This window comes from Mobula hypostoma, chromosome 6 (genome assembly GCF_963921235.1).
Source record: "Mobula hypostoma chromosome 6, sMobHyp1.1, whole genome shotgun sequence".
In the NCBI taxonomy this organism is placed as follows: domain Eukaryota; kingdom Metazoa; phylum Chordata; class Chondrichthyes; order Myliobatiformes; family Myliobatidae; genus Mobula; species Mobula hypostoma.
Genome location: NC_086102.1, coordinates 175,437,148 through 175,451,124, shown reverse-complemented (window position 1 = coordinate 175,451,124; position 13,977 = coordinate 175,437,148). Strand labels below are relative to the sequence as shown.

General features: G+C 39.5%; 1 protein-coding gene across 6 annotated transcripts in view; it reads right to left on the bottom strand.

The window, feature by feature from the left end:
• Window positions 1–13,977, bottom strand: part of pkp4 (plakophilin 4) — a 179,678-nt gene that overhangs the window by 127,123 nt on the left and 38,578 nt on the right. For 4 of the 6 annotated variants that reach the window (XM_063052287.1, XM_063052289.1, XM_063052288.1 and 1 more), the window contains exons 2-4: window positions 11,078–11,176; window positions 10,144–10,268; window positions 5,796–5,828 (exon numbers count right to left, since the gene is read on the bottom strand). In XM_063052287.1, coding sequence (XP_062908357.1) covers window positions 5,796–5,828; window positions 10,144–10,194 — 84 coding nt within the window. In that variant the 5' untranslated portion in view covers window positions 10,195–10,268; window positions 11,078–11,176. The remainder of the gene's footprint in view (window positions 1–5,795; window positions 5,829–10,143; window positions 10,269–11,077; window positions 11,177–13,977) is intronic. The other 2 variants (XM_063052291.1, XM_063052292.1) reach the window with 1 other exon arrangement.

Sequence of the window (13,977 nt, the reverse complement as noted above, 5' to 3'; positions counted from 1 at the left end):
GTTGTGAAGCACAAGTCTAATATGGAAGCCTGGTGGGTACTTTTATAAGTTACTCGGCAATCTGCTCCATCCTCTGCTTCTGAGAAGCCACAAGTGTGGTTCTGCTGCAGGGACCCAAGATTGTCAGCATCAAGGACCAGAGATTCCTAGGAATTTATGGGGATGATGCTTTTCTTCAAGAAAGCTTTTAAGAACATCTTAAGTTTCAGGAGGCTGGTGCCAGATATGTAAACAAGTTGGCCCCAATCCTGGAAGCTCTGGATGAAGTCAAAGAGCACTTTAAAAAAAAAGTGCTCTGTCTACCAAACGAAGACAAACTGATCCTTGTTGGTGACTTCAATGTCAGTGTGAAGAGGGACCTGATCCCCTACCAAGGTGCAATCAGCAAGGATGAAATAGGAATCAACTGTCCAATAGTGTCCTTCTCTTGACAATATGCACAAAACATGGCTTTGTAATTAAACAGGGTGTTATGACAAGGACCACAGAACACTGCCCGGTTTAAGGACTTGCATGTATTAAGTTTGATTATTGTCTGAACAAGGGACTTAAAGATGACTATCACCTGTGCCATGACAAGCACTAATGACTCTTAGACTGATGACAGCTGAATCTCCTCTATAATCTCTAACAATATAGCCTCAAAACAACAGCTGCATCACACGATGACCAATGTCAAAGTTAAGAACAGGTAGCTCAACTCACATAGTGCTATACCAACCCTGCCTGTAGGAACTGACAGCTGCTCTGAAATCTATTATAACTGACACCTATAAGGAGGCTTGGCTTCTCTATCAGGAACAATCAGGACGGAGAATGACGGAAATCAAGAATTATAAGTACAAGTCATTCCAAGATTGGAAACTCCGTCATTCAAAGGGAAAAAAATGCTTTGACTATATGGACCAGAACCAGCAAAACATAGTTAACCTGAAGATCAAATGAAGAGAGTAAAAGGAGACCCAAAAACGTCTCACTGAGTACAATTTCTTCTGTGCAGAATACAGGATAAACACTAACAGACTTGGATACATTCCAGAATCAATAATCAGGATGAGGTTTAATATCACTGGCATATGTCATGAAATTTGTTATGTGGCAGTCGTACATTGCAATACACAATAATGACATTAAAGTACATTTATTAAAAAAAGTTAAATGTAGTGCAAAAAGAGAAAAAAACTAGTAAGGTAGTGTTCAAGGGATCAAAGTCCATTTCACTTACTACAAAATGTCTATTACAGCTGTACAAATCATTGTTATCCATGTGATCAGGAACTATACACTTATCCTCTAATTTTTTTATATAATACTTTATAAATAAACTAACATCTCTTGCCTTCCTTTAAAACAATCAAGCTAAACATTTAGAGCATGGGTAAGCTGTCAACATTAATTTATTCATCTGCAAAGGGAATCTAGCCAAGGTAGAGTTATGCTACCTCAAGGCACTAAATGTTAAACGTAGGAATGAAGAGCAATTAGGAAACTAGTTAAGAAATGTTCAGTTTTCATTGCACTCTTAAACACCAGTAGATCAGTATTTTTACACAAAGGAAAATTTCTCTGCCTTCACAGAATTAAATTACATTTTCATACAGTACTGTGTAAAGTCTTAGGCACATGTAAAAAAATTCTGTAATGCAAAGTTGATTTCAAAAATAATGAAAAGTTTCTAAATATCAAAAAAATGCTATAAAGAGCAGTAGACAGTAAAAAAAAACAAAATCAAATCAATAGGTACACTGGTGTGCAGTTTTATAAGAAAAATCGGCTGGTAGGTTGTTCTAATTAAGCAGCTGTCCCAGTTAACCAAAGATTCACAGAAATAGTTAAAACAGGTATTTAAAAAAGACAAACTGAGTTAATATTCATTTAAATGAAATACAGGACTGAATTAATACATTATCAATAATACTACACTATTGTAAAACTATTACCTTCCTATAGTTACTGGAATTCATCCAGTATGTGCAACGAACAAAATCAGTCCAGCTAGAACAGATAATGGACCACCTTTATATGAACAATTGCAATCTCCAACCCTTCATTTTCATTGTAACATTCAAGATGATTGTCAATATCTTCAAATTCTTTGTAGTTCATAACCCGAAGCTGTGAAATTGTTTCATTTTCACTCCCTGCTGTTTCTGGCATCTCTAAGCCAGAACGCTTAAAACCATAGTGAGCAAAATAGCTCAGAATTGTCTTACTGCTTATTTCGTACCAATCATCAGTGACAAAAATCACTTTTTTTGGAACAAAATAAACGCAACACTGTTTAAAAACTGTTTGCTTTTAGCACCGTGTAGTTTCTAATGGTACGCAACTCATGCTAGTTACAACCTATTCAGCAAGTCTCCTTTCCCAGTAGATCAGCATTATGTCCCTACTAAACGAAGGGAATCCTGGCAATTTTCTCAGTGTGTTTTTGTTCTTTAAGAGTTACCCCAAATGAGAGGCTGCTCCAATTAAACCAGAATTAAACGCCTAATTAACCAGAATCCACCGTATTATGTTTAAGCTCCTCTTTGGGCTTGTCTCACCTCTAACTCTCCTGATTCCATAACCCTGTAATGAGATACAAAAGGAAAGAGGCTTGAAGTCTGGGCAGAGAAATGTGGAATCAGACAAGCATATATGGGCCTGATCCTGGTTTCCCAATTGCATGGAAATTTATGGTGTTTTAATGAACAAAACCTACTACTGCATGCATACTTACAGCAGACTAACAGCACATCTAACCACTCAAAACAAAGAGAATAGAGAGGTTAAAGAGGTAAGCAAGTTCAATCTAGTTTAACTGCCCCCCCTGCAAAAGTGTTTGCACTACTCTGCATATTCTTCTCACATTTATATCCTCCCATTCAAACATTAACTTGACTTTTGATCACTGCCCAATTAATGGAATGCAATACACACTGATCTTCCTAGACACCAAACAAATTCAACCTGGCCGAGTACAGTCAGTGAAACCAGTACTCCCGCATTTCACATCTTCAACAGGAAGAATTCCAAGCAGTACACGTCAAAAGATTGGCTAAAGGAACAAAAGTAGTGCCTGTGCTTTGAGGTTCGAAGCATAATGCCCATTATACCAGAGTTAGGAAAATACAGCAAGATTAGTGTTTTTCAATAGCATTTCCTGGCAACGTCTGGTAAAAAACTTCGGGTGGCAGGTATGAGTACTTAACTTAAAACTGTGTTAATCAACCATTTTAAATGGAAAATAATGACTAACCCTTGAGATTATTTTTTAAAAAATGGCTAGCTGTCCCCGCCTTTCCCTGGTTAGGCAAAATTATTTAAGCGTGGGGGGAGAAAAGACAAGTCCTAACTAAAGTCTTAATAGTTCACCTATTGCTAAGGCCTGTAGGCTTTATCATCGTCAACCATTCCAAATTCTGGAATGATACCAATCAGAACAAACATAATTAAATTTTGGAACTCCTGTTATTTTGGTTCAATATATCCTGGTTTATTATTTCAGGAAAAGAAAGGTACTATTGTCAAAAGGAAAACAACTTTAGTCTTTTCAAATACAGGCCATCTTCTGGTCACAAATACCTGATATGGATAAGCCTACATAGGAATGAACTCCAAAATGCTATTAAATTCAGAAGACTGATGTACATGCATTTCTTCTCATGAACAGTGGAGCTAGTTTCCTATCACTCCACTAGTTTTAGTAATTGTTCTTATCAGTCCCATGTGCTTTAGATATCATTCATTAGAGCACTGTGGAGATATGGTTACCATAATCAAATGATTTGTTTATTTTCCAACTTGTGGACAAAATACACTTAAGGATGTCTGTGAAAATGCAATCTGTTCATTAGGCATGAAGAGTCTATAACTGAAGGCATATACACAAAGCTACCTTCATCACCTCCTTTGGTGTTACTCCTGTAAGCATATCAAAAATTCCCTATTAGTAGAACAGAAGAGCATTACACTTTGGCTTGTAGTAGGTTAAAGAAAATAGCATCAAGGACTTGTACCATTCAGTGCCACAAAACTATAGAGTTCACCATACAGATATGGTGAACTCTACAGTAAACAATGGTTAATAAAAGTTTACAGGGAAGAAAAACTAATGAGCTACTTCCAATAAAACAGGATCATTTCAAGAAAAATGCAGAGAATGAAATCTAACTTGCATATTTTTTTTGCTGTCAACTATAGCAGTGAAGTCACCAAGTCTGAATGGTAATTGAATTATCTTCATTTCAGTGAGCGCTAAGAATAAAACTACACACAGGGTATGAATAAATGCAGATATTAGTTTTCAGAGGGGCGAGTAACAGAGTCAACACACTATTAATAATAATTTAAGTTTTTTGTTTGGTCAATGTGTTCCTTAACAAATTGAGATTTTCTTTCACTTTTCTATTTGTAGTATCAAAATACAAACTGGGAGTAAATTAAATGTAATGCTGCTATCCTTTGAGATTATACAAGTAACAAAATAACTTAAACATGTTTCTTTGGAAATGAGACAAAAAATAATTATAATTGATAACATCGGTAGCTATGGTGTCAGATCTAAATCTCTGCTATTTTGAGACAATATCCACTCCAAGTGGATCATTTAATGAACTAACTGGACAAACTTCAGGGAAGTGCTTCTGGTGGCTGAAATTCAAAAAGATTCATAGTAAACCAATTATAACACACAAATTCATCAGGCATGACCCTAACATTACTAAGAATTGATAGAATAGCACAAGGAAGTACCCTGTTTGATCATTAAAAAAGTCAGATCTCATTTTTAAGGCAGCAAGGGCAGAAACAGAAATACCACAAAAAAACTTCGTTAATTTTTCCAAGTTTTGTGTCAAGTGGCACGAACCAATTCTTGCAGAAAAATACATGTGCTAAAGTAACCAATGTTACATTCATAGATACGGCTTCCCAGAAATGAATTATGCAGTTCCTGGTGTTTTAAACTGGGATTTTGCCAAAATTGAAACTGTTTACACCCAAAATAAAATAAAGAGATGCTACCATCAAATAAATTGAGCTGGTACTCTAATATTAATTGATAAATAGACAGATACAACAGCAAGACACAAGCAATGCAAGTATGCGAGTATATAAAACAAATAGTTGGCACTAAGTTGCACAAACATAGATATGAAATGAAAAGCAATGGTAAACAGCTGGTAACAGAGCCAGAGAGTTCTTTGAAAGAGCCAGTTAAAATATTTTTATCCAGGTTGGATGAATATGGAGATTACACTAATTTTTTTTCTAAATTTTCCTCCTAAATTTCCCCTCTATCTTCCTCCAAGTCTTAATTCCATTCCTCCCTAGGTTTTGCCAATCTGCAAAACTTTCCCTTTGAGGACAATCTGAAATGTTACCAAGTTCAGTTTCTGTTGATACCATCTAGACCACTTATGCACATCCATTTGCTCCAGTATTTTTTGTTTCATATTGTTCTTTATTCTTACTAAAATAGCACAAAATTATTAAACAAATTTTAGTTTGATCACTTGGATCTTAAATTTCAAGTGTTATCATTTCAAAATGCAATGCTCTTTTGTTACAAGCAAACAAAACACTGGTGATGTCAGTGCTCAGTATTTATATACCAAAATAAAAAATCTGTTTGCAACTAACATTCAGGTAATTCTTTGGCAGTTGACTAATAAAGTAAGAAATAAAAGTCAAATTGGAATCAGGAGGCATGCTAAAGATTAATAACCATTCTCCAGAAGTTTAGAAATTTTAGCTCAGAAGCTGCTTTGTTCTCTGACAATGCTAAAGCTAGCCCAAGCAAGATAACTTACCAATTCCTCTTTACTACGTTGAAGATCACCCTGCTTGAAATGACATATTAATTTTATGAATACAATTTTAACTACAGGTTTCCATTACTTATTCCATTCTTTCACTGATAAATGTATTGTTTCCCCAAACATCTTTTTGTTAAGTAAGCTTTTTGCTTTACAATAGCTCAAAGTACAATGGTTGTCTATGAAGGCTGGGATAGTTGATTGAGCTTTTTAAAATTACAATCTTCAGGCTGAGCATTATAAACACAAGAGAATGGAGAATTTCTACCACATCCAAAAGGAGATGCTAAAAATCTACAAGGCCTGTGTAAGAGGTCTAACAGCACATGGAACAGCTATTGTTAATCCCCAACAATGCCTTGCATTCATGACAGCCAGGTTGTAGCACTGAGGCCTGCATCTGAACACTAAGTAATTGCACCACCCAATATAGCCCTACTCGGTCCTCACTGACAGCTGCTGCACAATGCCTCATTGATACCCTCTATCATTATTTGACAGACACAGAAAAAACACTGGTTAACAAGCTGAAACCTGACCAATAGTTTAACAACTTTATTCATAAAAATATATTCTTCGGAACATTCTCAAAATTATCTGAAGCACAAACCTCAAATGCTACAAGTTTCTTTTAAAATTCAGAGTTCAAAGGAATCCATTTCAGAAGATGCTCTCCACAGCTTAGTATGTCAAGTTAAACACGATTGCTTCAGGCTCTGTAAATTATGGATGCAGACTAAATTTTAGGAAAGTGCTATTTTGATCACTTTCAAATGAATTGGAATGGAGAGTGGTTAAAAATAATTTTGTGCAATTAGCTCAGTAGAAGTGAACCACCCCCACCTTACTGTAGTGGTTGCACTGCATTCCTAGAAAACCTTCCGTTATTTTCTGTAAACAACAGGAATTCTGCAGATGCTGGAAATTCAAGCAACACACATCAAAGTTGCTGGTGAACGCAGCAGGCCAGGCAGCATCTCTAGGAAGAGGTACGATCGACATTTCAGGCCGAGACCCTTCGTCAGGACTAACTGAAGGAAGAGTGAGTAAGGGATTTGAAAGTTGGAGGGGGAGGGGGAGACCCAAAATGATAGGAGAAGACAGGAGGGGGAGGGATGGAGCCAAGAGCTGGACAGGTGATTGGCAAAAGGGATATGAGAGGATCATGGGACAGGAGGTCCGGGAAGAAAGTCAAGGGGGGGGGCCCAGAGGATGGGCAAGAGGTATTCAGAGGGACAGAGGGAGAAAAAGGAGAGTGACAGAAAGAATGTGTGCACAAAAATGAGTAACAGATGGGGTACGAGGGGGAGGTGGGGCCTTAGCGGAAGTTAGAGAAGTCGATGTTCATGCCATCAGGTTGGAGGCTACCCAGACAGAATATAAGGTGTTGTTCCTCCAACCTGAGTGTGGCTTCATCTTTACAGTAGAGGAGGCCGTGGCTAGACATGTCAGAATGGGAATGGGATTTTCTGTAGTGTGACCCTATTGTTCTCCATTAACTCCCATATTATAAACAGACACATGTATTCTTACGAGATGTTGTTTTCCCCTACATTATACCATTCTAATCAGATGACAAAATGATCCACAAACAAGAGACACTTCAGTTCATGGCCTCCTCTGCTGGTGCGATGAGGCCACACTCAGGTGTGAGGAGCAACACCTTGTACTCCGTCTGGGTAGCCTCCAACCTGATAGCATAGACCTTAAGGCATGGGAACAGAATTCGGCCATTCAGCCCATTGAGTCTGCTCCACCATTCTATCATGGTTGATCCCAGATCCCACTCAACCCCATACACTTGCCATATCCTTTGATGCCCTGATCGATCAGGAAACGATCAACTTCCGCTTTAAATACACCCATGGACCTGGCACCCACCTCAGTCTGTGGCAGAGCATTCCACAGATTCACAACTCTCTGGCTAAAAAGACTGCTCCTTACCTCTGTTCTAAAAGGTTGCCCCTCAATTTTGAGGCTGTACCCTCTAGTTCTGGATACCCTCACCATAGGAAACATCCTCTCCACATCCACCCTATCTACTCCTTTCAATATTTGGTAGGTTTCAATGAGATCCCACCACCCCCCCCCCCCCCGCATTCTTCTAAATTCTAATGAGTAAAAGCCCAAAGCTGCCAAACGTTCCTTATATGTCAGGGAAGGGTAGCACCTCTCGTGGGGGAAACATGTCGCGTCCTTTTCAGGGCGGTTAGTCCACCTTTGGTCCCCACCTGGCACTCAGCTCTCACCTGTGCCTCCCCGTAGCTGCTTGCATGCGACAGTGGCCACACCCCAGGCAACGGCTTCAACAAGCCAGCTAAACCAGGTGAGGGTAGCCGACGGGTCTCAAACCCTCAGTGTGATAGGGAGTTGTCTATCCCAGCATGTGAAGACAGACTCCGGCGGATTGAGCAGACAAGACCTATGGAAGGTCCAACGGTCAAGAAGGCGGTCTCTGCAAGCGTCGTGGAACGTGTAGAGCAGGACAAGACACAGAAGACATCCTGGTCATCCACTGCGCCTAGTCCCATCTCCAGCCGTCTAGACTCTGTCTTGCCAGTGGATCCAGATGGGAATTGGGAAGAGAGAGTGAGGCTGACGCTGCGCAACTCTCCCTCACTTAAATCCAAATCACGCGCTAGTCTCGACACCATCATAATGGTGTCGAGGTCCTCATCGACGTCAATGATGGACGAACAACCATATGTAAACCCCTTCATTCCTGGAATCATCCTTGTGAACATCCTCCAGACTGTCTCCAATGACAACACAACAATTCTGAGGTATGGCGCCCAAAACCCCTGACAATAACATGAACATAGATTTTTCGAACTTCCACTAAGACTTTTATACACGGTGGGGACCGTTTTTGAGTTATTTTCAAAACCTTTGATTTGTTGTAAAAGTACAGATGGTGGCTAATAATATATTTTACTATATGAGAAAGGGGTTTCCCCCCCTTTTTTCTTGCTTTTCCTAACAGCTCTGACTTTGGTAGTGGGTTTAGATTTTTTTCCCTGTATAACAAAATTATTATATTTCAATATTATGATTTAATCTAATTTTTTATGAATACAGGGTTTGTGATTGTAACTATTTTTAATATAATGTATTTGGTACTATTTTAGTTTTTTCTTTTTACTTATAATATATATCTTCCTGTACCCTGTATTCCTTTATGCAGTAACTAATAAAAATATTGAAAGAACTTCCACTAATTGCCCCCCTCACCATTCTGCATACCCATTTCTCTCTCTCACCTCATCTCCTTACCGCCCATCACCTCCTTCTGGTACTCTTCCTCCTTCCCCTTCTTCCATGGTCTTCTGTCCTCTATCAGAATTTCCCTTTTCCAGCCCTTCATCACTTTCACCAACCAACTTCCTAGCTCTTTACTTCACTCCTCCCTCTCTCCCAGTTTCACCAATCACCTACCACCTTATACTTCTTCCTCCATACCGCCCCCCCCCGCCCTTTTTACACTGACTTCTCCCCTTCCTCTCAAGTGCTAATGAAGAGTCTTGGCCCGAAACGTCAACTGTAGATGCTGTCTGGCCTGCTGAGTTCCTCCAGCATTTTGTGTGTATGACAAAGTGACCGCCACTTAATTTAATGTTCAACATTAACATTAGATTCAGGGATGAACAAAGCTTATGCAAAATAAACAAATGTCAATTTTTAGTTTTAATCACCCTCAGTACTATTGCATTCTTTGGCAAGGCATTTCTCTGAAGTGCAAGGCTAATTGGGACAGAAACGTGAAGAAAGGTGGTGTAGGAGATCAGTAGGGTTATGGTTAAAACAGAGTGATTTTGTGTAAGTTGTATAAAGGCAGGGGGACTACTTTAAGGAGCTGACCATGGCTACTGCAGCTCTCCACAATGCAGCCAGAGGCAATAATTTGCAGATTGAGAGTGCTTTGTTCATGCCCTTGGACTGGAGAAGGTACAGCAGAGAGGCCTGGCTGTGACTGCCAACACAATTGATACTATATCCAAATCTTATTGCCTCACTACTGGAAGACTAAAAACAGACTGAATTTAGTTTTTCATATTTATTATTCTCATTATTCTATCGAGTGAATTTTACTCCATATCTCACAATTTTGGGTAGTCACTGGTGAATTCACAAGGATGAGTTTCTGTAATCTGAATGGCTGCAAGTGCAGGCGGGTGTGGGTGGGGGGGGGGGAAAGTTCACCTGCACTTATAGTTCATCAGTTCAGTAATTACAAAACTGTATAATTTAGGAGATGATAAAGCAAGAATGTTAAAAAAATCAAGATTGTCTTCATGCTTAGAACTAAATGAAATTAATCAGGAGTTATACACAACTATCATACCTGTTCTTTGACTGAAGCCAAAATGGTGGTTGCTGTCGCCTCAGACTCCATTCCTAGATGAGTAGGAGGCTTCCCACATGGGAAGCAGCCCCTATTCCATCAATCCAAAGCTGCAGACATGTTCCCTAAAAATTAAGAAACATTAATTAATTCTTTAAAAAGATTATTTCCCTGGTAATCAGAACTCAACAAGTATATTAATTCTAAACAGCAATTCAATTAATAAAAAAAGCAGATTTTCCCCTTCCTTCATAGTTGTTTCACTCTAAGCACATCTGAGTAAACCAGAACAAGCTAAAGATATTTGCATACCTTCCTAGGAAGGTCGACTATGATGGACCAAAAGCTAAAGCCTGCACTCATGACCTCGTTTTGTTACTTCATGTACTCTTTTCCCACAACAATCCTCAATTCCTTTACAGAATGCATGTCTCACTACAAACATCAGGACCTCTTTCCCATCCCCTAAAGCCCAGCTTGTGGTAACCAGCTACCAACATGAACAAAAGCAGTTCATCTTGTGAAATTATGACATTGCCCTAAGATTCCAGTATGGAATACCTATTATGTTTTTTTTAAGTCAGGATAATGAATGATTTATAGGGAAATTTGCAGGTAATTGTGTTTGTACATGTCTACGTGGTGATAGAGCCTGTAGGTTTGATTAGCCACAATTTAACATGACAGGTAACTGCAGTGCAAGTTGTTGTTGGTTCAAATTGCAGTCAGAATGCATCTCAATGAAGTGAATCAACAAGTGATGAATTGGTACCAACAGGTTGGTGCATACTAAACCTGTACATACTAAAGGGTGTTGAACTCCAACTGATATTGATCTTGTAATCATTCAGGCAAGAAGAGAAAAACAATTCCATGGCATATCTGACATGCTTTCTGGAAAAGGCTATGGAGATATGGCAGGCATGTGACTTACCACAAGATACCAAGACTCTGACCCGCTCTTGTCGTTGCAGCCTTTGGAGGGGTGTAAATGACGTGAAATTGCTGAACTACTCGGCTGCTGAGGCAGCATCTGCAGAGAGAAAAGCAGTATTATAGTTTCAGCTTTATGATCTGAATCACAAGTGATGATAATCAGCTCTGATGAAAACTCCTCAATCTGACCGCTAAGTACTTCTAGCATTCTGTTTTTTTTAATATTTCAGATTTCCAGCATTGGTAGTATTTTTCTTTCATAAGGCTGGCCTTATTTAGCTTCTGGTTGATAATGATCTCCTTTGGATATTAGGGGATTAAATGGTAATGCCATGGAATATCAGGAGTAGAACTTCTTTTTTGATTATTACAATTATTTGGCACTTGAGACACTTATTATTTATTTCTCAAATCCAAACTGTCTACACAGTGGTACAACTCCTTCAGGATGCCAATACAAATTGTGTGTAATCACAAGTGAGCAGCCTTACTTCCAATGCAGGGTCATTGACAAGGCAGGCCAACTTGAGGTACTTCCAGAGTTGAGACAGGCAACAACCAAAACCCATCTTTCATCTGAAAGCATGCATCTTACTAGTGAAGAACTTTCGCCTTGTTTCCCATTAACTACAGGTTTTGCAAGGGTTCTTAGATCACCTGTTCAATCAAATGCTATTGCAAAGACATTGATCATCTCCTCTGAATCCAGATCTTATACCCAATTTTCAGTGATCAGTTGTTAAATGCTGATAAGCAGGTGACTGAGAATAATCACAATCAACATCACGTTTTATCAATAAAATATAGTCTAAATTTTTTTTTGTTGATAGAACAGAACTAATTTTCCTTTGTACAGGTGCTGGAATTACAATTATACATATTAAAGCAAACTGTGCGTAGTCCAGGGATCTACTTCTACAGCAGTACGAGGGGTGATTGATAAATTTGTGGCCTTAGGTAGAAGGAGTCAATTTTAGAAAACCCAGCACATTTATTTTTCAACATAGTCCCCTCCTACATGTACACACTTAGTCCAGCGGTCGTGGAGCATACGGATCTCTTCTTTGTAGAAGTGGTCCACAGCGGGGTAATTGATCAGTTCGTGGCCTAAGGTAGAAGGAGATAAGTTATTAACTTCAAACTTTCCGCATTATCAAAGAGTTGAACTGCACGTGCACGTAATGAGAGGGTCTTGGACTTCTAGGTGGTCCACAGCAGGGGTGATTGATAAGTTTGTGGCCTTAGGTAGGAGGAGATGAGTTATACAGCTCTTGTTACATGCATGTGCAGTTCAACTCTGAGTGAAAATGCAGAAAGTTTGAAGTTAATAACTCATCTCCTTCTACATTAGGCCATGAACTTATCAATCACCCCTGCTGTGGACCACTTTCTGGAGGTCCAAGATGACGACTTCTACAAAGAAGGGATCCGTAGGCTCCTCGAGCGCTGGACTAAGTGTATAAATGTAGGAAAAATAAATGTGCTAGGTTTTCTAAAATTGACGCCTCCTACCTTAGGCCATGAACTTAAAAATTACCCCTCGTATAGATTGTCAAATGCTCCGGTGTTGCTTTTTGACAAATGGAAGTGAAGCAAATTATCTTCAGGTGTGATTTCATTCAAAGGCCAAGAAGGTTCATCCCTGAAGACTTCTAAATGAAGATGAATGCAGGCTTATCTTTGGAACTCAAAGACTGGGCCACCATTGATCATTTGGATGATATGCATGTTCCTGTGCCAATAAAGGAAAAGAAAGGTATGCTGCATCCGTAGTTTCTCCAGTTAGCGGACGATTTCCCTCCACGCCTCTCTGAGGTAGTGGGGAACCACGTACGAGGCAAGTTACAGCAGTGGTTTGCCATTGCCTTCTGCCGGGTGAGTTTCCAAAGAGATCACCAGCTCGTAGCCCAGCACGGATGGAAAGTGTGCAGGGGAGCCGGCTGGATTCGAACTCAGGACCTTTCATCCCGAAGTCCGGCACTGATGCAACTACGCCACCAGCCGGGTCATAGTTATTAACCTCCAATGACAATCAGATGAAGTAGCACTGCAGAGGTAAGACAATCAAGTTATTTGGTTAATTTGCTAGTTCAAGAGACTATAATGTCTTGCCACAGGTAACAGGCTGCCCACACTCTACTGGGAAGCATGACCCCTGCCTTATTTGTTTCTGAGGCACTATGAATATCATCTTCAAAATCTTCCAAATCTAACAGCAGAATAAATCACCCCCAAGTCCCTCCCCAGGCCAAGATCCATGCTCTCATTACACAAAATTGGCTCAAAAACACTAGACATAATGTTTGTGAACCCAACACTAGATTGCCAAAACAAATTCAGTATTCTGAGCACCATCACCATAAGAGATTTCCAAATGAGTGTGGGAAACAAAAAAAAACCCACGATTCCCAATTTCTTGTGGCCACTCAAATTGGGAGGTCAATATTTATTCTGGCACCAAGAACTCATGTCTCTTTGTATGCAGAACACCAATGAAAAAAGGCAGAGGTGTCCATCTGCCCCTTCACACACCCCCTGCATCACCTGTGATTGTATGCAAGTATACTGTTGTCCAACTGCTTCCACAAAATTCCAAAAAAAATCATCTCTCTGTTAATGTTGCCCCACTTATTATTTATTTGGAAACAACAGTGTGGAACAGGCCCTATCGGTTCTTTAAGCTGCACCACCAGCAACCCACCAATTTCACCCTAAGCGAATCATGACACAATTTACAATGGCTAATTAATCTACTAACTTCATCTTTCGACAGTGGGAGGAAACCAGAGCATGCTGAGGAAACCCATGCATTCATGGGAAAAACATAAACTTCTTAAAGGTGATGTCATAATTGAACTCTGATACCCTGGACTGCAATAGTGTCATGTTAATCACTAC